General features: G+C 45.6%; 1 protein-coding gene across 8 annotated transcripts in view; it reads right to left on the bottom strand.

Moving 5' to 3' along the window:
• Window positions 1-21,891, bottom strand: part of ebf1a (EBF transcription factor 1a) — a 75,108-nt gene that overhangs the window by 30,945 nt on the left and 22,272 nt on the right. For all 8 annotated transcript variants that reach the window (XM_037076970.1, XM_037076971.1, XM_037076978.1 and 5 more), the window contains 5 exons: window positions 21,052-21,208; window positions 19,769-19,832; window positions 19,004-19,059; window positions 17,649-17,722; window positions 16,038-16,106 (listed from right to left, as the gene is read on the bottom strand). In XM_037076970.1, the coding sequence (XP_036932865.1) occupies window positions 16,038-16,106; window positions 17,649-17,722; window positions 19,004-19,059; window positions 19,769-19,832; window positions 21,052-21,208 (420 nt within the window). The remainder of the gene's footprint in view (window positions 1-16,037; window positions 16,107-17,648; window positions 17,723-19,003; window positions 19,060-19,768; window positions 19,833-21,051; window positions 21,209-21,891) is intronic.

Here is a 21,891-nt window from a genome sequence, read left to right as displayed (position 1 = left end):
ATACTGAACAGAGACGTATTGCTTCCTACAGAGTGTGTGTGTGTGTGTGTGTGTGTGTGCGCGTATGTGGACCCGAGCACATGTGTGTTTTGGCCTTAGCATCCCTCTGTGTTTATCAAACATATTACAGCTCCTTCTAGATTCCTCACCTGCACACCCCCAGCCTGCTACATATGGCCCACCAATCACAAAATAAGGAATCATGCATACATTAGCATAGCTAATGGCCTACCCTCTCCATTTAATATGCAAATTTCCTGAAACATTACTGAATGCCGTCTGTTCTAAATGAATAAATTTGAATCGCAATTAGAATAATCCTTTATAATTAATGAAAACTGTCAATTTTGGTTCATAAGTAATTTGATTAAAGTGGTGATGGGACACTTATGAAGTTCATCGGGCTGCGAGGAGTGAGAACGCACGCTCGCACGCATGCATGCAAACACACATGCACAAGCTGCATGACAACCAACAGCAGAGCTGGGGCTGCATTATTGATGAAGATGATTAATAAACTTATGAAAGTGGTTGTCACACATGCCAGACCTTTTTTTTTTTTTTTGATTTTTTTTTTTTAACCCAACACAACTTCTTTCCACTCCTTTACCGCCGTGGAGAAACAACAGATCAATCACGCCTTTCTGCCACCTGACAGAGAGGGAAAAGTGAGGGAGTGATTGAAAAGGTTTCCCGGCCTCGTGGTGCTGTGTCAGTGGCCTGTCTGTCCGGTGGGAGACACTGATGGACTGTCGAGGCAGGGAGAGCACCGCACACACGCGCGCTCATGCACGCACATAGTACCGCCAAATCATTACATGGAGGCTGAAACATTTCCCTGTTGTTTTTAACACAGGCGGGATGGGGCAGTACTGCTGTTTGCTGGGTTTTATCAGTATATAATAACATGTTATGAGGAGGGTATAGTTGAAGAAGAGGTCTGTAACTGTTCATCAACATCCCCTTCTTCACCATTAACTCTCTCATGCTGTGCCATGCTGCCACTGAAGCGTATAATGGTGTCACTTAAATTAGGGTCACTCAACTGTGGGAAATTGTTGCAATGTGCGCTGCATGTGTATCTCATCCCCTACCGTATGTATATGAGCACGCTGGTGTTTGCCAGTGTGTGTATGTGAGTGTGTTTGCATGGCTTCAACCCAATAATAATGGTCCAGATAGTGTAGAGCCTCGCAGACTAATTAGCCATATCACTGAGAAAATAGCAGCCTGCTAATTAATGGGTATTATGGCATTTCAGAAGTCACTGCTCTAATTGGGAGGGAACTGAGCCTCGCATTTCCATACTGCAGTAATACCGGCTTTATCTGCCCATCTATCTGTCGGTCTGTCTGTCTACCTACTTGGCATGCTTGCTTTTAAACACAATCCTCCACACACACACAGGGAAAATAATTATCCTACACGTGCTTTTTTAAACACACACATACACACAGTAACGCTCAGAATATATACGTTGCCAAGTGTGTCCACATAGATAGAGCTATTTCAACCACAAGGGGACAAGAATCATTCGTTTTTGTAACCCCTGACCCATAATCTTATATATTTATTCTGATTAAATATCTTTATATTGCTTTTAGAGAACAAAAAGCCTAATGCAAGTGAATTGGTGAGTAATATAATACATCTGAATAATTCTCTGTTTCACTGTGTGTGTGTGTGTGTGTGTGTCTTTGATTCACATGCATATCCCCTATAGATTCCTCTTAACCCTATCAGACGGTGGGACAATCAAAATAGATTTGCATTCAAATGCCACACGCTCGGTATCAAATATCAAATCAAGCCCGAGTCACCGAGACAGACAGACAGTCATCTCCACCCTGCTTCCTCCTCCTCCTCCTCCTCCTTTCTCCTCTAAGGGTCCCAGGGACTCCCATTCTCCCATGGACGAGCTCTATCGAGGAGTGACAGGCTGTGGCCGGGGCTTGATTGACAGCCTGTTGATGCCCCTCTTTCCACACACAACCCTTCTCCGACTACACACACACTGCCCATCCTGCCTCCACCACCTCCCCCAGCGTGTGCACTGGTCTGGGTGTCAGTGATAGCCCCTGGGCTAGTGCCCCGCAGGCTGCACAGCACTATACATACAAATCACAGTGTGTCAGCCTTGTGAATGGACCTATTTTGACTTTGTCCTTGTAAAGTCAGGCCCCCCCTTGAAGCAGACTGGATCTGTATCCTGCCTCCTTTTTTTTTTTTTTTTTTTTTGTTTTAACTTTCCCTTTCATTTGTAAATGCACACGGAGGCAGACGCATGATGAAACCTACAGAAAAGGACATGCACATACACATTTAAACACAAACACAGAAACGCACAGGGAAAATGTCAGATTTAAATGCGGTGCTAATGGGCAGCACCTCACAGGAGCAGGGTATAAATACATCAACAACAACACACACACGTAGACGGTCCACACCCCTTCCATAACGGCCAAGACCCGGGGCCTAATCTCACACACTCAGCTAGTACACCTGGTTAATGTTAAGAGGGCAGTTATAGTCAATTACATTCCCATATAACGCATAAACCTCCACCCTGCCTGTGCTGGGAGAGTAATTGAAAACAGGCGCAGGACGCAGAATGAAGTCCAGACAAAAAGTCAACTTCCCACCCCTGACTTTCCCATTCACTTTATAGGTTGTCTTCCATATTCTGGCGTCGTGGGGGTCAAATGTAAAGAGAGAAGAAGAGTTGGGTTGCCATTTGGATAGTGAAAGAGCAGCAGGATATGTCGTCGTATGAGGTTCTGGAGAGGAAGACAAAAGGGAGTTGGTATGGGCTTTGTCTCTCAGGTGAGGTCCAGGGAAGGGGGAAGTTAGGGTTGGGGTGAGAGGGTGACGGACTGGTGGTGGTGGCGGTGGTGTTCCATGTGGATGGGGTGGGGGAGTCGGGGGGGGGGACAGCGGTTGTAAGTAGGAGTTTGAGACTGACAGGTGACATTACCCTGCGTCATGGCTGGAGGGACAGGGGGACAGAGGGCGCGATGGTTATCCAAGCAGAGAAATGTCAACGTCCAGACACTGCTGTGACACACACACACGCACACACACACACACACACACACAAACAAGAGCTGCACAGACAGACACACAAGTACACAAAGATCCAGGACAAAGGAGTCTGGAGTCTTTGAGAGCGAGAAAGGCTGGCTACAGTGGGCAGAGATGAAGCGATTACATCCTCTCCATTTAAAAAAGGAGGAGATGAGGATAAAGAGACAAAGCAGGAGAAAAGGCAAAGAGTCACTGACGCTACTATTACAAGTCAACAACCTTGCATTTATTCATATAGTCTGCCTTCCAAACACAAGCTTCCATCCTTTTGGCGAAGTTCAGATTTGTCCCTTTTCAATCTGCTCTCTGCTGCCGTTTTCATTAAAGCCTAACCTAATTTTGGCAAAGCTTATAAAATGTCCATATTGCTGCTCATTCGACCCCATTGATTTAGCGTTCGGTTAAATATTCACGACTGTGGATGCAATTAACATGCTGTTAATGAATAATTGATCGCATCTTAAGCGGCCATAAAACTCATGCATATTAATTATTGAAACAGGAAATATGAAGAAAAAAAAAACAACCTTCCTTGTTTTGCCTCAATCAACGTTCTTTCATTTTGTTTCTTTAGTCAGGAAGGCCTGCTGAAAGTGTTCGAGGGGGAAAAGCATGGGTGTGTGTGTGTGTGTGTGTGTGTGTGTGTGTGTGTGTGGGAACGAGACAGGAGCCAGAGAGTGCCATGAACACTATGCAAATGCCTCCCGTAAACACCGCTTTAACAGCTCTCGTATGCATTTAAGCTGCCTTTGAGTACATCCATTTAGCTCGTACATACATCTCTGCAGTGTGTCCGTGCAGCTCAGTGTGATACGGAGTACAGTGCGTTGAGTTGACAGCCGTGGTGCGACAGACGTAGTAGCTGCCTGTTTTGAGAGGCAAGTGTTTACTGAGAGTGAACACAACACACACACACACACACACACACACACAAAGAAAAAACAAATCTTGTGAACATGGGAGGCTTGTCAGCGCGAGACTGGAGATCAGTCAGCCAACAATGAGCCTTCCTCTCCCACTGTGTCTCTACTAGTGTTTGGTTATAGGCTGATGTCACCCCTGGCACCTCCCCGGGCCCCGTGAGCGGAGAACAATAGTGTAGAGAGGGAGATGAGAGGGTGGGAGTCAGCCTGAATGTGTCTCACACTAATGCTGCCATGCACCTGTGGTCAGGTGAATATTTGCCTCCTTTCCCCTGTGTGTGTGTGTGTGTGTGTGCGTGTGTGTGTGTGTGTGTGTGTGTGTGTGTGTGTGTAAGAGAGCAAAACTGTGTGTTTGTGCACAGTTTAGGTGGGGGGTTAATTCATTATCCTGCACTCTAAACCACTCTAAAATGTCTTGACATGAAAAATACATCCCAGAAGCAGCCACACACTGCAGGAAAACACCAATTTACATCGTCGCTTGTTATTTATTTAGCACTCAAAAAGCCTCTCGGAGGTGTTTGTGTGTGTTATGTGTGTGCGATGTGTGTTACCCCCCCCCCCCCCATCTCCCCTCGCCAGCACCTAACTAACTACTCTGCGATGTTGGTGCCTGGAAGCTAAAAGTGACAAGCCGTCAATTGTGTTCCAATATTAACCCCCCCTCTCAATGTCTGCATGCCCGTCTTCTTCTCTGTGATGTCGGCTTGATCAAAGAAGCAGCACTTTGGCAAAAAATAACCAGGGAGAGTGAGATGGAGGACACCATGCTGCTTACAGACTGATGAACGACGGCCAGTCTCTCTGCAAAACACTGTCCCCCTTTTCTCTTTTCTTTGTCTCTCCTTCTCAGTCTTTCTCATTATCTCCTCTCTCTCTGTTTGAGAGGCAACATGAGGTGTTGGCTGAGCATGATTCAATATCGTCTATACAGCCTGGCGGTAAGTAGTAGTTCATGGAGTGTACGGTATACAATTTTATGGAGAGGGAGAGGATATATGCTCGAGCTTTTTTATATGGAGAGGAAGGCAGCGCTCGCCAACATTTTTCCCCCCGCTATGTCGCTCTTACTGTTCTGAACAGAGATTGAAAGAAGGCTGGGCAGGGGATAAAAGAGAGAAGCAGACCACCAGAGAGACAGAAAATGATAGAAAGATGCCCCGTGTCTGTGCTTCATCTTATCTTAGCAGGTTCACCTAGCGGTGAGATTCCTCAAACGCACCTTCAGTCATCGGCACAGGGGGGCTGAAGAGAAGGGGACACATAGAGAGAGGGAGAGAAAGAGAGAGAGACAGAGAGCGAGAGAGAGAGAAAGACAAGAAGAACACACACACACACAGGCAGAGATTGAGGGAAAGAGAGAGAGAGAGAGAGAGAGAAGTGAGGTAGATCTCTCAGTGGCTAATTCTCTGGGTGTGGGAAAGCAGAGCACCTAACACAGGTTGGCCTGGTTTCAGTAATGAGTTTGATTCTTCTCTCTACCTCCTCAGTCTCACGGGGGACCAAGACTGCATAATAACATCCTCCACACACACACATGCACACACACACATACACATACACACACAGGCACAAACAGGTCTATGGGGAGCTAATTATTCTCACCTGTGTTAATTATTGCTGTAAGCCAATCAGCGGACTCTGTGCTAATTAGGCAGTGTTAGGTCTGATTAGTGTTTTGCAGCAGGCCCACTCAAACTGTTATCTACCATACTAGTCCCCTCAGGCAAGAGAGAAGAGAGGAGAACAGGTGGAGGCTTGCCCTGTGTGTGTGTGTATGTGTGAGAGAGTGTGTGTGTGTGTGTATGCGCTCATGCTTAATAATAAATAACTGAGGGACAGCTTAAATTCACAATACAACAAAGTCTAATCAGTTTCTTTTCGAATCAAACTTCCATTAAACCAAAACAGTGCGTGCCATCAATCTAACCAGTCTCTGCCCTCCGAGTTAATTGGCCCTGGTTTAGGGTCAGTTCTTTTATCTGGACAAACAGCCCCTGTGCCCTTCTAGTTAATGAGGGCTGATCCAGGATAAGTTCTGTCACTAATGGCTCCTTTTTGCCAGGATAACCCCACGGATTGATCCATGCATCACACATGCAACCCCTGTCCTGACCCAGGACTGCTAGATTCTGTGTGAGTGTGTGTGTGTGTGTGTGTGTGTGTTTGGCAGGAAAAACAGAGTTGCTCGAAAGCAGGATGAAAGACAGAGAAGAGAGGAGGTGTAAACGTATAAATGGAGGTTCTCCCAGCTGAGAGCAGGAAAAAAAGGAGAGAAGGGGAGAAATGAGGAGATAGGATGAGAGGAGATGGAGGAGGGGAGGAGAGAGCGGGAGTAGCTGGAGGAAACCTTCCTCTTATGACACGATTGATTTTCTTTCAGAGGCTTGAGCCTGTCACGACTGAACACTTGGTCCCCCACTCCTCCTCACGCACACACAGACACACACACACACACACACACACAATCTCACAGACACACACATGCACAAACTCCATGCCCTGACCTCCACGTGTGCCTGCTGGTCCATACTGGGTCTAATGACACTGGGGCCTCCCACAGATCAATACCAAACTGTCACTCAGCTGGCAAGCACACACACACACACACACACACACACACACAAAAACAGTTGGCCAGATGCAGACACACACATGCACACATGCGAGGTAGGCTATGCGTTTGCACATTTGTGTATGCTGGAAGCGATGTTTTCTACAACCTCAGCAGATGCCCACCTCCTCCTCCCCCTCCTCCGCCCACACCACCCCCTACACACACACGCACAAACACTGGACCAAAGCCATATTCTCTCTCCTCAGCCGTTTTCTCACCCTCCTGCTGCCTCACACTGAGAGTCTGGGTCCTGATGTAATATTGATGAGCGGGGATGGAGGCCCTATAAAAAGTGATAGGTCCTTGTGATTGTAGATTATAAATTGTCATCGATTTAACGTCATTTCCCACATACGCATGTATGCAAATGCACACACACACACACACACACACACACACACAAACACACAAACACACACAAGTATCAAAACAGACACACAACTGCTTGTTTTGCCCAGGAGAGAAGGGAGAGAGTCCTTTTCCCCCTGTCCTCTTGACTAACTTATTCCACGTCATTCACCGGCATTTCTTCCTGTTTCTTTTCTTCTTTCAACCCCACCTCCCTCCTTCACTCTCTCCTCCTCCTCAACAATCTCAAGCACCCATCCACCCCTCTCCATACACATCTCAAGTGCCACTTAGAAAACCAGACTGGGGCTAGAGCCAAACTCTGCTCTCGGTGGCTCTGTGTTTGTGTGACTGTCTGGTTTTGTGTGTCACTTTTTTGGTGTCTCCAAGTCAAGATCACAGAAGAAGAAAGCCTCACAAATCACCCCGGCAGCCACGCGCTTTTTCTTTTAATTCTGGACATAATTTACGTCCAAGAGGAAATCTGTTGACTGTGAAAAGCTCTGGCTAAAAACATTTGTTTGTCTCTGTTAAATCACTAATTATAGCCTGGCACAACACAGGGCAGATGCAGGCTAATTCACCATTAGGCCGTTTGGTGTTTATTAAACTTTTATAATGTGATCACTCTGATAACGGCACAATTGTTTCCCTGGGCGTGTGTGATTATACTGTTGTACCCCTCTGTCCCCTTGTAATGGCTCCCGCCGAGCGTGTGTGTGCGTCCCTGCATGTGTGTGTGTCTTGGAGCTCGCGGAGCAGTGTTTTCCATTTCTCATTAGAGTGGCACAGACTCCTGCTGCAGGGTCAATGGAGGGGGAGAGGGTGTGTGAATATGTGTGTATCTGTTTGAAGGGGAGTGGGGTGGTAATGAGCGCAGGAACATAATACTACGGCGTCCATTAATGCTCTGAGGCAGTGACATTAGGCATACTTAACTAATAGAGCCAGTCTCTGCAATTACCCACTGTTATCTCTGCAGCTTTAGAGGGGAACCGGCTTTAATAAATGTTTGTAGTGATGTGATAAATGCCAGGTTTGCTCATTTGTAATCTACACTGCGGGACAAGGGGAAGCGGGCGGATGTAATTGTTTTCCTCCGGATTGGAGAATGTGGTTGAGTTCAGAGAGGGAAAGAAAAGAGAAAAGCGTCTTTCCTTTTCAGAACATTTTCCTCACAGGTACATCTTCCTCGCTCTCTGCTTGTCTTTCTCTCTAAGTCTCGCTCTCTCTCAGCTCTCAGTGGGGTACTGTTACAACTGTCCTCCTGTCAAATGGAGAAAAGCAGTCCGTACCTGACGCTCACCGTCACGTCTCTGCCTCCTCTTTTTCCCTTCCTCTCATCTCTCTTTCATCCCGGCCCACATCAGAGGCGCGGCCGTGATTGTGTGTGTAAACATCTTGTCATGCTAACACGGGCGTCATGACAGAAGAGAGATGCGCTTCATTAACGCCGCACTTGTAAGTTTGTCTCCGTGTTTGAACGTGCATGTGTGGGCTATATGTCTCTCCCTTTCTTGATTTTTTTTCCTCGGGTCAGTGGCAGAAAACGCGGAGGATCTGTATACGCTGGGTGCTTTTCTTGTACAAATGCGACACAATTTAAGGAGTACCAGCAACTGCAGTCCTGCAAAAGCAAAGTTAATACCTTCTCCATGTCGGCCTCGCTCCAGACTTCTGCCGCAAAGAATAACAGTCAATTAACAAGCAAGTAATCACTCGCCGCAGAAAAAAAACACACCAACAGTTTCACCTCCTTGCACAGCCCTCACTCTTTTGGCAGTAAATCTTCTCTGTTTGTGTGAAGACAATAGCCAGAGGAAGAGAGTGAGGGAGTGGTAAGCGAGAGAGAGAAAGAGGGTACGGGAGGGAGGCTGAGGAGAAAGCGGGGCTGTTAATTGTTTTCCAGAAAAAGGTTGCGAAGGTCTGGACGTTTGAACTGAATGTCACCTCATGTAAATCACAGCCTGTGCGTTGGAGAAGCCAATAACCGGGATAATTAGCGCGACTTTCTCCGGCGCCGCACGCAGAGATCGAGGAAGAGCACGCCGCCGCTGAGGAAAGAGCGTTCAAACGCAGGGGAAGATTCCAAGTGTGATTAACCAAAAAACCCCTCAGAGTTAAATCTGGAGTTTTGAGTGGGAGGACCAAAGAAAAAGACACATACTAGACAGAGGGGCAGACAGAGAGATGAAGGAGAGAGACACATGGATGGAGAAATATCAGAGAGTCAAACACAGAAGGAGGCGCGGAAGAAAAGGAAACGAGTGAACATTCCTCCCAGCGAGGTCAAGCCACTCAGTAAACAAACAAACAACGTTAGCTGCGCACACAAAGGGGGTGAGGCGGTGTAAAACAACAAAGTGTCTCAGTCGATTGCCTACGCCTTACTTTGTCTCCCCTCATCAGTTACATAAACACAAACAAAGGCCTTTAAATTCAGCTCGGCTTTTTGAAGTGGAACAGTGACATGTGCTTGGGTCTCATTTGTTGATGATTAATGCAAAGTATAAAGAATATATTGGGAGCGTAAGAATATATCATCCCTTTGATCGAGCAATGCTGTTGACCATAATTGTCTGCATATTGACGTCGCTGCTTTACGTTTAATTATGGCAAAGACACTTCCTTGAAAGATTTTCTTTTGTCTCTTAACATTCCAGCTCAAATTAGTCGAGCTCAATGTCACAAAACTCGCATACAGGAGCAGATATGAAAAGGTTGAACTTGGAAATAATGATATAGTTTTACTGCTTTGTTAAAGAAAAAGAAGAATCATCCTACAGAACAAAAAGAAAATCATCAGTATATATTAAAAAGGATCATTCCTGTGTTGCAGAGTCCAACCACAGCTATCACCCTCCATATTGTCCCTCCCTGTCTCCCCCATGCAGTGCAGGTTTTCCTTCCATTGTGGCGTGTGAAACTGAGAGCAGCGCTCACAGCGCCTGGCCAGCGATCCATTCTTCCTGGACAGATTGATGGAAAACAATCAACAGACTATACATCTTGCTCGGGCACAGCAGGTCACCAGCGCTCATCCTGGACACCTGGACCTACATCCTGGGCTACGAGCGCTGAGGTAAGAGAGCCAGAAGAGGGGACGGAACGGAAACTGGCTGATGGGAAGTGAGACGCCAGGCTGGGGGGCACATGGAGCTGGCATGAAGCGTAAAAAGTCTGTGTTCTCACTTAGCAGAAATAATCAGCAAACAATGAATCATCAGTAAGGGCTGAGATCAGGCTGCTCGATGAGAGGAGAGAGGAGGCCTGAGTATCCTTCACTGAGAGGAGCTGGTGTGTCTATTCAATTACAGGCAGCAAAACAGGCAGCCGTGTAACACATTGGCTGTGAGAGAGCACTTAGTGGGCCATGCGCTAGACTGTCCACACACATCAGAGCGTTGAGAAAACAAAGCATTGCTCCTGCCGCACACACATAACCGCGCCCGTCCGAACGTATAGCATCACACCGGGAGAGGCACACACTCGCGCTCTTCACGCCTCATTTGAAAAGCAAATTGAGCGCATCTTCTAGGGCGAGTCACAGACCGAATCCTGGAAAACGTTACTCTTTCCTCACTCGCAGCACCACACACACACACATGCTCACACACCATGCATGAAACCTTTCATATGGTAAATATATCTTCAGTCTATTTAAATCTCCTACTATCTCTATCTCTCCATCCTGCAATTTCCAACACCAAAAATGTCTTAAATAGCTCTCGGAGAAGTAGGACGCTACTCATTTGGGTCAGATCTGGCTGGCCAAACCCCTTCATTCTGGGACAGAACAAACACTGACACAAAGGCAAAGGGAACGGCCAAGGAGAGTGGCCAGGTCAGGCAGGGAATGTCAAGCAGTAATGACAAAGCAGTTTGCAGAGAAAATAGAGCGCTATTTACAGTAGCTCTGGCCAAAAAATGAATGAGTCATGAAACCCAGAACTTTTCACCGTTATGACATTTGTAAATTACAGTTTATATGCCCTAATAAACTGTTTGTTACCTGTATTCAGCTGGGAAGCATTAGCTTAACTACCTATAAAGGAGCGCTGTTTAGTTTATTGGGGAAAGAATTAAAACACAACAATGCAACACACACTCAAACTCGAGCTCACTTATTTCCAGTGTGTTCCTCATTGTTTCCTCACCACAAAACAAAAACAGCTTGGCTTAATTTAAAATTTCATATCATAGAGACAGACCCATGTTTACTCAGACAATGAAGCGGTAATTTTTCGTGAGGTGTTCACAAATGAAAGGGAGCCAGCAGTTGGGGGGGTGAGAGTGCTGAAGGTCTGGATGAGAGAGAAAGAGGCAGCGCTGTTTTAGAGGCTTCTCGACCTCCAAACTCCCTGCTGTCAATCAGCGCAGCCGTCCGTCCCCTGGGGCTGCGCTTTCCTCCAACCCTGGGGGGGGAGAAACCACCGCAGGGAAAGAAAAAGAACACAACCAAACAGATGCAGAGAGCAGCGGGTCAATGTGTGTCTATGCATGTGTGCGTTATATTTTTGCACGCCTGTGGATTCTTAAAAACTGCGCATGCGTGTATCTGCGCATGCATTTGTGCACTGTGTATGAGTTTATCTGAGGGTGAGGGATGCATCTGTGTCTATGTGTGTGTGTGTGCGTTGGGGGGGTTTCTTGTGTGTGTGAGGCAGATCTGTGAGGCAGCCAACACCTGAGGGAGGGGAGTTCTGCCTGCATATCGATGAGCCAGCAACTCTGCCTCTTTGCCCCTGAGCCCTGCACAAACACCCCACCAGCTCAGGGCCAGTCCTTTTCAAAGCCTCCCATAACATCTAATGCAGCTGTCCCCCCGAAGACTACACATCTACGAGAAAAAAAAAGAAGAAAAAAAAACATAAATCAGGGAACAATCAAGACAAAGATCTATTTTCCCCCAAAGAGAAACACCAAAAGATACCCGTCAGCTAAGGGGTCTCACGGCTCTGTTTCTCTCTAAGACAAATTGCAAAAGTAAAGTAAAAATCCTGCATAAAACACAACAAATCCAGGACCTGGGAAAGAAAAAAATATATAAATGAAGTCCTCAACATTCAGATGTCAGACACATCAGCAGATACACTCAGAAGAAAGTAGCATAGTCGTGCTGTAAGTGTGTTTCCACCTTCTCTCTAACACAGTCATGGATATGAAAGTGAAACTAAGCTGAGGGGACGGAAGGCGCTGCCAGTAAACCACATTAGCATCAAATGCAAATGAGAAGGGGGCTAATGGCTGGACAGGTGCAGACTGGGCCTCTAAATGACACACACACATATTCGCAGGCACACACACACACACACAAATGAGATGGATGAATTAAACATGGGTGGGCTCGGCTTGGGGGGCTGGCAGGGCTGACATAAAGTCAATGACATACATTATTCACTAGCGCACGTTAGCCCAGCCAAGGCAACACATGACCTCTCACCCCAGGAAGTGCATCCAAACATAACAACCAAAACAATGAGGGGATTCCCCACTATAGAGGGAGACAAAGAGGGAGAGACTGACAAACAAGCTGTGCTGCAAAATCTATCAGCTTGGAAACAGCAGTCCTCATAACACTGCTAGCTCTGAAGTTTAACCGGAGCAAAACCACCAAAGACGGGCTCCACAAGTGCTAACTACCCACCGTGAAGCTGAGAGTCAGTCTGTTTCACTGGCTCGCAGAACAGGAAACTGTCGGCCATGACATCATCCTCCCCGGGAGGAGCACTTCCTGCCCAACATTCTTCACTCAAGTCACACACACACTCGGCAGGAAATGGCCTCTATCAACACACACACACACTCCTGGGGAAACAACCAACATCGACGCGGATACACAGGCACAGACACGCATGCAAGGAAATGGGCCACATCAACGGCGGGCTGCAGGAGTGTGTGCAAACGCAAACACACACAGGCACACACTCCAAAACAGCTATAAACCTGAAATAACATTGCCTGTGCATGTAAACTTGACACCCCCCACCCCCTACTCATATACACACACCACCGCTCCCTACACCGTGACTGGAAAGAGGAATCACGGGATATATCCAGTGGATCCTTATCTCTGGTCACAGAGAGTATCTCCCCCCCCCTCCAGAGGGGCTCTCCCTGCTTGGGGGACACCCTGCGGCAGGCCTGGGGGACCTGGATGGGCAGGAAAGGGCCACGGGACACAGGTGGTAAGAGGCAAGAGAGGACACTTGGGGCCGGAGGGACAGTCATACCCCCAAAGCGAGTAGGGTGGAGAGATTAGTGTGCAATTATATGGATGCAGCAAGTAAATGAACAAAAACAGTTCTGTGGGGAGATGAGTTTCAGAAAAGCTGTGCGAAGGGAAATGTGTTTGTGATTTGAGGCCCAACCAGGCACATGATAGACTGACTCGCAGTGGCTGCATATGATTAACCCTACATTTACCGGGAGCGATGAAGAGAGAGGTGGAAGTGGAGGTGGGGGGGTTAAGGGCTCCCCTCATATTATCCTGCCTCTGTAAGAGGCTAAAGTGGACCACACATGTTTCCCTGGGGAAGACATAGAGAGGCACACAGGAGCTTCTCACCTTTCAGCTGCTTCCCCTGCCCAATGTCAAGCGTAGACACAGCGCGTCATGCCAAGAATTTGAATTTCAGAACTCAACACCTTGGAGGTTAAACAAATAAAATATGGCATGAGTTGTCTGACTGATGGAGATCAGATGAAAAATCCGAGTCAGAGATGATAACAACTGCGACTTGTAAAACTGAATGGCATTAAAAGAGGACAGATTGCTGGAGATGTGTCTTCGTTAAACTTCAGTAGTAAAAGAAAAAAAAAAAAATCAATGTTAAAGTGCTTTTTGCTATCATAGCCTAAATAAACAACACTTCATAATTAAAATCCGTATCGTGTTGCTCCTTGTAGACAAAACAAATTCTCTTTTCAACAGGAGGCGAGATTAAGAGCGGGGTGAGAGAGATTCTCCCGGTGAGCGAGTACAGTACCCAGAGCGCAGCCGATCCACACTGTACCAGATTTGTTCTCCTAACAATCAAATAAGTTTCTCATTAGCTGACTTTATTTTTCCTCATTCCTGCGGTTTTGCTGCAGTGGCCTGTTTCTCCCATCTTAACGAGAGAGAGCTAATTAGGCAATCAGACCCATTACTCTTCCAGAAGAGTTAGAGCTAGCCCAGCTAATTAGGGCTGTAAAATCTAATCATCTCTGCGAAACAGCAGAGGGCTAACGAGCCCTTATTTAACGAACTAAATAACTTCAAGGGTGGAGAGGGGCTGCTGATGGTATTTCTTTATGAATTTGAAGGAGGGGAACTCATGGTAATTGAGTCAGTTTCACCCTCACAGTTGTTTGTTTGTTTATGAATCCCTGATTATTACAACTGCCAAGAATATATTGGTACTAAATGAGCAAACGTATAAACCCTCCTCTAGTTATTCCCCCTTCAGTCCCACACTTTACAACAAGCCAGCCCCCCCAATCGCTCTCCCCTCACCTGACCTATTTTCCTGTCCAGAAAGAGTGCTCGCTGGAGAGGAAAAACGGAGATATTGCTGTTGTTTTCCCTCCCCCTGTTCTAATTTGTTGTTCGTTAATGCTGCCCTCACACCTGAGCCATTGGGCGCCGGGGGAATACTGCAAGCGAGCGGCCACAACACATGCTCAGCGTGGGAAAGCTGTTCACGGCAGAGCTCGGCCTGTTTCGCCAAGGTGGCTCTGATCAAACTACGGCAAAGTGGGGGGAAAGTTTAATCGTAGTGAGCCGGGACGGCGCCCGAAAGACACAGAGCAATAGAGCGCACACATGAGGAATTCAACAAGTACGCACATGTGAAAACAAAAATCAGAAATATGGCACAGAGTGATGGGCAGGCGTGTTGTCTGAGGCCACGTGGTGGGGTGCAGCTGTCTCAGGGAGCGCTGAGGTGAGGCCTTCCGCTTCACTGGAGCGGAATGAGGGTGGCGCACACAAACTCGCACACATAAACACACAACACACACACATACATACGCAGGTAAAGAGTAGCTTTTGACAGAGCGGCAGCGAGAACAGGACAGCTGTGTTCATCAGATAGCACAGGTCACTGCCTCATTAACACACACACACACACACACACACACACACACACACACACACACACACACACACACACACACACACAAGCACACTCAAATGTGATAAATTCAAATCATACATAAAACCTCAGTACCCACAATGCACATTTTTACGTGATGGTGCAGTTCTTTGGGCAGGTTATAGATCGCAAATACAGTCAGAAAATCACTGTTTGTACTCTGAGCAGCGTTAAATCTGCACGGTCCAACAGTCGCTCAAGAATAAACAACTGATTTCCCTCAGACAGAACCTCCACATGTGTACCACACACATACACAAACACACACATAAAGCGCAAGGCGGACTGTAAATCTGCAGGGCTTCTCTTTTTTCCGACTGACCGTAAATCAAGCGCGCCACTGCATCAGTCAGAGGTAGTTTATGACGGCAGGAGAAAGGTGTACACTCAAAGAAAAGTGTGTGTGTGTTGGAGTGTGTCAAAAAGCGACAGACAGGCTCAACTGCCACAGAGTGAAATTTATATACAGAAACACAGAAACACACACAGACACACTCGCAGGCTGCAGCTGAAACCCTAACTGCTCATCAGCTAAGTCATCAGCCCAACCACACAAACACTGTTTGACCACACTTGAAGCTGAGCTCAACTGCTCTGTGATTGCTCCTCCACTTCACACACTTCTCTCACACACACACACACACACACACACACCACTGGAATATTATTTACTGCTGTTTCACACATTTTGCTTACACAGTCAATTATGGTCGCTGAGATTTAAACAACCTGCGGCCTGCCTTTATTAGGCCCGCAGGTTTTATTTTTCCCAGCCAAATCACATGTTGATAACAGCTTTCATTAAGTTTTTAAATTTGTCAGGATTTTTACATCTATAATGTGTTCGGCAACTTGTGCTGCCTGCGCACAGTCATACGAGCTGTGTTTGAGATGACTGCACAGGGGTAAAGGCCAAAGTTTGCTTACCTGTCGATGATGACAGGGTCTGAAGGGGTCTCATTCCTGTTGCCACAGCTCTTCTTATCACAGCATCGACTGCAGGGAGGAGAGAGAAGAGGAGGTTGAGCGGGTTAGGGGGTGCAGAGACAAAGGAGAGTTAGTCACTGACATGTGAACAACACAAAAAGCAGGATAAGGCAAAGCCCAGACAAGAAGAGGAAGTCAGATGAGCATTACAGGAAAGAGTAAAAGAAGAGTAAAAGGGCGTGAGACTTTGCTGGAGTTTAAGAAACAGCACAGATTGGATTTCTGCCGGGCTTTTCCATGTAAGACTGGGGGCTCTAGCGCTACAGTAGGTGAGATCAGCGGGGCTATTTTGGAAAAAAAAGTTTGGAGGAGAAGCGCAAAAGCTGTGAGCCTGAATGGGGCTGGATACAAACTTGAATTAGCCTCCAGGGCTCAGGTTAGCTCCATTTCTGTCAGACATCACACAACCAGACATCTTATGTTCTCTATTTTTCCTCAGTGCTCGTCCCCTCCCTCCATCCCGCCTCTCTCTCTCTCTCTCTCGCTCGTTCTCTCTCAGAAGTGGGTCACAGAGTGGTCCCACTGGACCTGGGGAGTAGTGCATGCTGGGTAGAAGGGGGTTGCATACTGATGTGACGAGTTCTTTCTGAATCATTTGACTGCACTACAATGTAACAGTGTATTGTGTACCATCTACACTCCCTCCCCCTCCTCCCCCGAGTTCCCCCAAAAAGTATCATCCCGTCTACCTTTTCTTCTCTGTCTGCTTGTCTGTGCCTACAGTATGCATCTCTGTGTGTGCACCTATGTGCATCTACTGTATGTGTGTGTGTGGGAGGAGATGGAGAAAAGCACAAAAGAGAGAGAGAGAGAGTGGGAGAAGGGGGGAGAATGATTGACCCTCCCCCCTTACTTTCTTGAGTCCCTCAGGACAGGAGGCTTGGAGAGCCAGATCAGATTTCTGATCTCGACCGTTTCCTGCAGCATATGAAAACAAGTGGTCTAAATTGCCTTGTGTGATAACCAGGAAGTGGCTACATTTTGCCACCAGCCATTTCTCCACACGTTAACTCTCCATGTCTTTCCAAATGGATGGTTTGCAAACGACAGTCACATGCTGCGTGATGCTTTTATTGATTGTAAATGCACGCAACGGCCCGTGAGATCTACGCTTGCTTTAGTATATTTGACTGTGTGTGTGTATGTGTGTGTGTGTATTATGTGTAATTCGAGTCTGTCCCCCTCTGCACATAGCTCACTGTCAGGACACAGCAAACTGCATGTATTACACAGACTAAGGAGGATGGGTTTGAGTAATGAGCTTTTCCTTGTCCTAATTAGCTGAACATGAGAGGGATGCACACACACATATACACAGACACACAGACACACACACACACAGCCCTATCAACAGAAATAGGCCAGGGCCCATCTCCCCAACCCACTTTGGAGGAAAATGATAAGATTTCTATTGTAATTTAGCTGTGCTCCTCATGTCTTTGCCTCCTCTTTGCACCAACAGAGACACCTCCAACCTGAGAAAAACTCTCATCTTCATCCAGAATATAAAACACTGGCAAGACAGTTGTAGATGGGTGTGTTTTGTCTTACCTGCACATGATCTCGTGGGTCAACAGGACCCGACACATCTCTGGGTTTTTATCCTGGCCCTCATAGACAATCGCCTAAAGGATGAAAGAAAAAAGAAATCACAATAAATTTTAATAACTGTCTACTTTTTTTATTTTTCATTTTAATGTGGCATGCTGAAAGGAAAAAAAAAGTGAGCCACGCTGCAGGGGCAAATAAAAAACAGAAAAGCGTGCGTGTCTTTCATCTGGGAGTAGTGTTGTCTATCTGGCAAATGTGTGTATCGTGGGAATCCAGTCCTGCCGAACAGGAACGCTCTGTTCTGAGAGAGACAGTGAGAGAGAAAGCGTTTCTGTGTGTGTGTGTGTGTGTGTGTGTGTGTGTGTGTGTGTGTGTGTGTGTGTGTGCTCGTGCATGTGTGCGCTCCTGCGTGCTCATATGTGTTCGTGCGTGCACGTATGTTTATATGCTGTGTACAGTGAGCAGTTGGACTGCCAGACTGGAGTATAGTGCACCATCTGGTCCATACAGCACAGCGTCCAAAAATCTAGTCTGGTTACCCCTCCAACCCCACTCAACATGCTCTCCAGGGCTGTGATCACCCTGCACACACAGACACACACACACACACAAACACAAGCGTGCACACACATCGATAAACATGCACACACACACGCTCTCGCACAAACAACATCCCCTCCTACTCCTTTCATTCTAAGGCAAACTCTCTTCAAGCCTAATGGCACTAGAGGCAGAATTGGCAAAACAAAAGACCAGATATCACAACAGCGTCGAAGCGGCTTATTTTCTTCGTTATCTAATTCATCCAAACGAAGAATTCCCTCAGTATGCGCCAGCCCACATGCGCTGCTTTGTGTTTCTTTGTGTGATTGTATTGGCCATAACACACTCAGGGATAGTTTGTTCTGTTTCACATTGAGGAAATGAGGGTCAAGGTCCTCAAAAAGTGAGCTGGCATGCATCACTGTCTCTCTCAAACACTAACACACAACAGTTCCTACGCCTCACACACCATCACAATCACACACCCTCACACATGCACGCGCGCACACTCGCACACACACACATATACGAACTGCCTTATAAAAACACACACCAGCCTCACTTACAGGCTGCTGTGCAGAGTATGAGGACACATGTCCTCTACTTTTCTGGGCCTCTGTAAATGTATTCCACAGGTAAGACAGGTCGTTTATCAAGCCGGCTGTGCTGTGCTGAAGTTGAGGGTCTCAGACACAGGCATGCAGTGGGGTGAGGGGGAGGAGGAGGAGGAGGAAAAATAAGAGGGGGGCAGCGGGAGCAACATTCAGACCAACACAAGCAACTGAACTGATAGTTTAACGCAAACCTCTCACCTGTTTAGTCATGGAGTCAATGAGTCGAACATATAAGTCCTGCTCTGTCCTGATCCCTGCAGGCACAGAGTGAGAGAAAAAGAGAGAAAGAGTTATAATGTAACCAGAAGGATTCATATCACATCTGAGGCTAATCTTTCCCCAATCTGGGGATGTTTCAGATCACAAGATTTATTCATACTGTGAAGTGCTTTATGGAAACTGAATGAGTCGAAACTCTTGCTAATGACCTTCAGTATTTGTTGCGAGCTGTCTCAAAGCTGAACTTTAATATTTTGATTTACTCTTCATTCCCCCTGCTGATTTTACCTCTGAAAACAATTATTAGGAACTTCAATGTTAAAAATGCATTCATCAGGTTTTCCCCCCCAAAATTATAATTAACACAGTTAAATTATTCAGTGGCGGTTCAAAGACTAAAAAAAATAAAAAGGAGGACAGGAAACATTTTATTTTGCTGTCTGACTAAAGAGGATATATTTACTGTAGAAAATCAGCAAGCACATAACAACAACAACAACAATAATAATAATAATAATAATAATAATAATAATAATAATAATAATAATAATAATAATAATAACAATAATAATAATAATAGCCTAAATCATTTTACAATTTAAAAAACAAATAAATACCTTAAACAAAACACTGGATGTGACCTCCTCTAACATGTCCTTCCTGAGTTTCCCCTCTTTGGTTTAACGTATCATTCACTCACTGCTTTTGTTATTGCCCCATAAAAATTATGGAAACTAGACTCACCGTTACTGTAGAGGAGCTGGAGTCTATAATGGATCCCATTGTTGGTCTTTTCCCCCGTCGTTTCCTATGAAAATTAAACCAAACAGAGCCGGTCAGAGCGAGCAAACCAGCTCCTCCTGGGACTTTTACTGTGCGTCCACAAGGCCCACTTGATATTTTTAGATTATTTACGTCTCTCGGAATGTGATCTGATTTAAGTCACTTCGTTTCTATCTACCAAATCCCCCACCAAAAAAGGTTCTGTTTGTAATTCCCAAACTTTTCTTTGTGCCATCAGTCTAAATATATTATTCAATATGTGTCGTCTTAATTATCCGGAAAAACAAATGGCGAAAAAATGTTTAAAAACAGGCATGTTTACAACTTTATCAACACACACTCTGAAATGGAAAATGTTTAGAAAGAGGCGATAAACACTTAAAAATTCAAAAATAATAATTTGACCTATTTATTATTTCTATAATCCAACAAACCGCAGCGTAATATTAAAACGCGTTGTACATGTTGACCAGCAGCAGGACATTTAGATTGAATAAATAATAAACAAGCCGATGCCAAACGCTGATGAATAAAACAAACATTTAAAGTAAAAACACTTTCCCACCGACGCCTGCAAACAGAATCAATATCACGCTGAATCTACGTATCAAACACAAATATTGACGTTTGTTTGAAAAAAAATTAAATATCCCGTCTGACAACACCTGCAGGAAGAGGCGCCACGCTGCGCTCAGGCGTCATAAAAAATGTGATTCACTGTTATTATTAGTGGCAGCTGAGTGCAAAAAGTGTTCATGCACGTGATTTACTGCTTTAAGTAAATTAGTGTGAAATTGATTTGGAAGGTTTTATAATTATAAAGAAAAGCTAAAATAATCAGAAGTCTGTAAGTCTTTCAGGAAACCACATGTGTATTAAGAAAGAAGGAAGAAAGAAATAAAAAAAAAGAAATAACACGAGGGGGAAAACCTTTAGGACCCGAGTCCTGCTGTGTGCGTCTGGCCACGTTGTTAACACACGTCTGCTAATTTATCACCCCGCCTGAACGGGGCCGGTGTTCTGTGTCAGCCATCAGTCCGGTGAAATGTGTGCAGTGTGGGCTTATTTTAAAAGATTCATTATAAAGTCTCACATGGGGGGGAAAAAAATAATGATGTGTGTGTGTGTATGTATATATATATATATATATATATATATATATATATATATATATATATATATATATATATATATATATATATATATATATATATATATATATATATATATGCGTGCAAACTCACCTTTTCCTTCTCTACAAAGTCAACGAAGGTGGTTCTCTCTATTTCCACCGGCTGACCCTGTCTGTCGTACAACGCCAGCACGAAGTGGAAGAAGTTGGACTTGCGCAGGTTGGAGGGCGGCTGCTTCTCGAAGTGTGCCCGAGCAAGACCCACTCCGCTGCGGACACAAGCACAGACCAGCACCATCCACAACGAAGGGGGGGCGATTAAAAAGAAGTAATTCATTCAGCTGGGAAATGCAACACAAGATGAAAATCTGCGCTTAAAACTCCGGGCTGTCCATTCTGAAATCCGTCCCCTTCGGTAGCCCCATAATTAAATCAAAACCTCTAATGCGCACAAGCCCTTTACAGTTTAATCAGCAATAATGAAACAAATAGCCTAAGTTAAAATACAGGCCTAAAATTGTAAAATGCTAATTTGTGTTACAAGCATAATTTGAGCTGATTAATTGCTTTCATGCTGTCGATAAAAGTGTGACATTTTCATATGAAACTTGATTCACAGCAAAATTGTATCGTTATTATTATTGTTATTTTCAGAGACAAACTGCTGAATTCAAGCTGGAAATGATTTATGCGTGCTGTGTGGGAAAAGTAACCGGCTCTGCTACATCACAACCGAGAGAAACACCCACCGAAGTGAGCCAGAAAATCCTAAACACAAACTCACAGCACAGAAGTTAATCTTCCATTTAACCCCCCCTAACTGTGCTCTCCGTCAGTAAAATAGCCTACATCGGAGCACTTGGAGCCACATGCAGGATTTAATCATGCTGGACTGAGAGCTCCAAAAACTTCTATAGCCAGCAGGAGCAGCGGTTTATCCAACAACTGCGTC

This window comes from Acanthopagrus latus, chromosome 18 (assembly GCF_904848185.1).
Source record: "Acanthopagrus latus isolate v.2019 chromosome 18, fAcaLat1.1, whole genome shotgun sequence".
NCBI lineage: Eukaryota > Metazoa > Chordata > Actinopteri > Spariformes > Sparidae > Acanthopagrus > Acanthopagrus latus.
The sequence above is the reverse complement of the archived record's forward strand: the minus strand, read 5'-3'. Positions and strand labels throughout refer to the sequence as shown.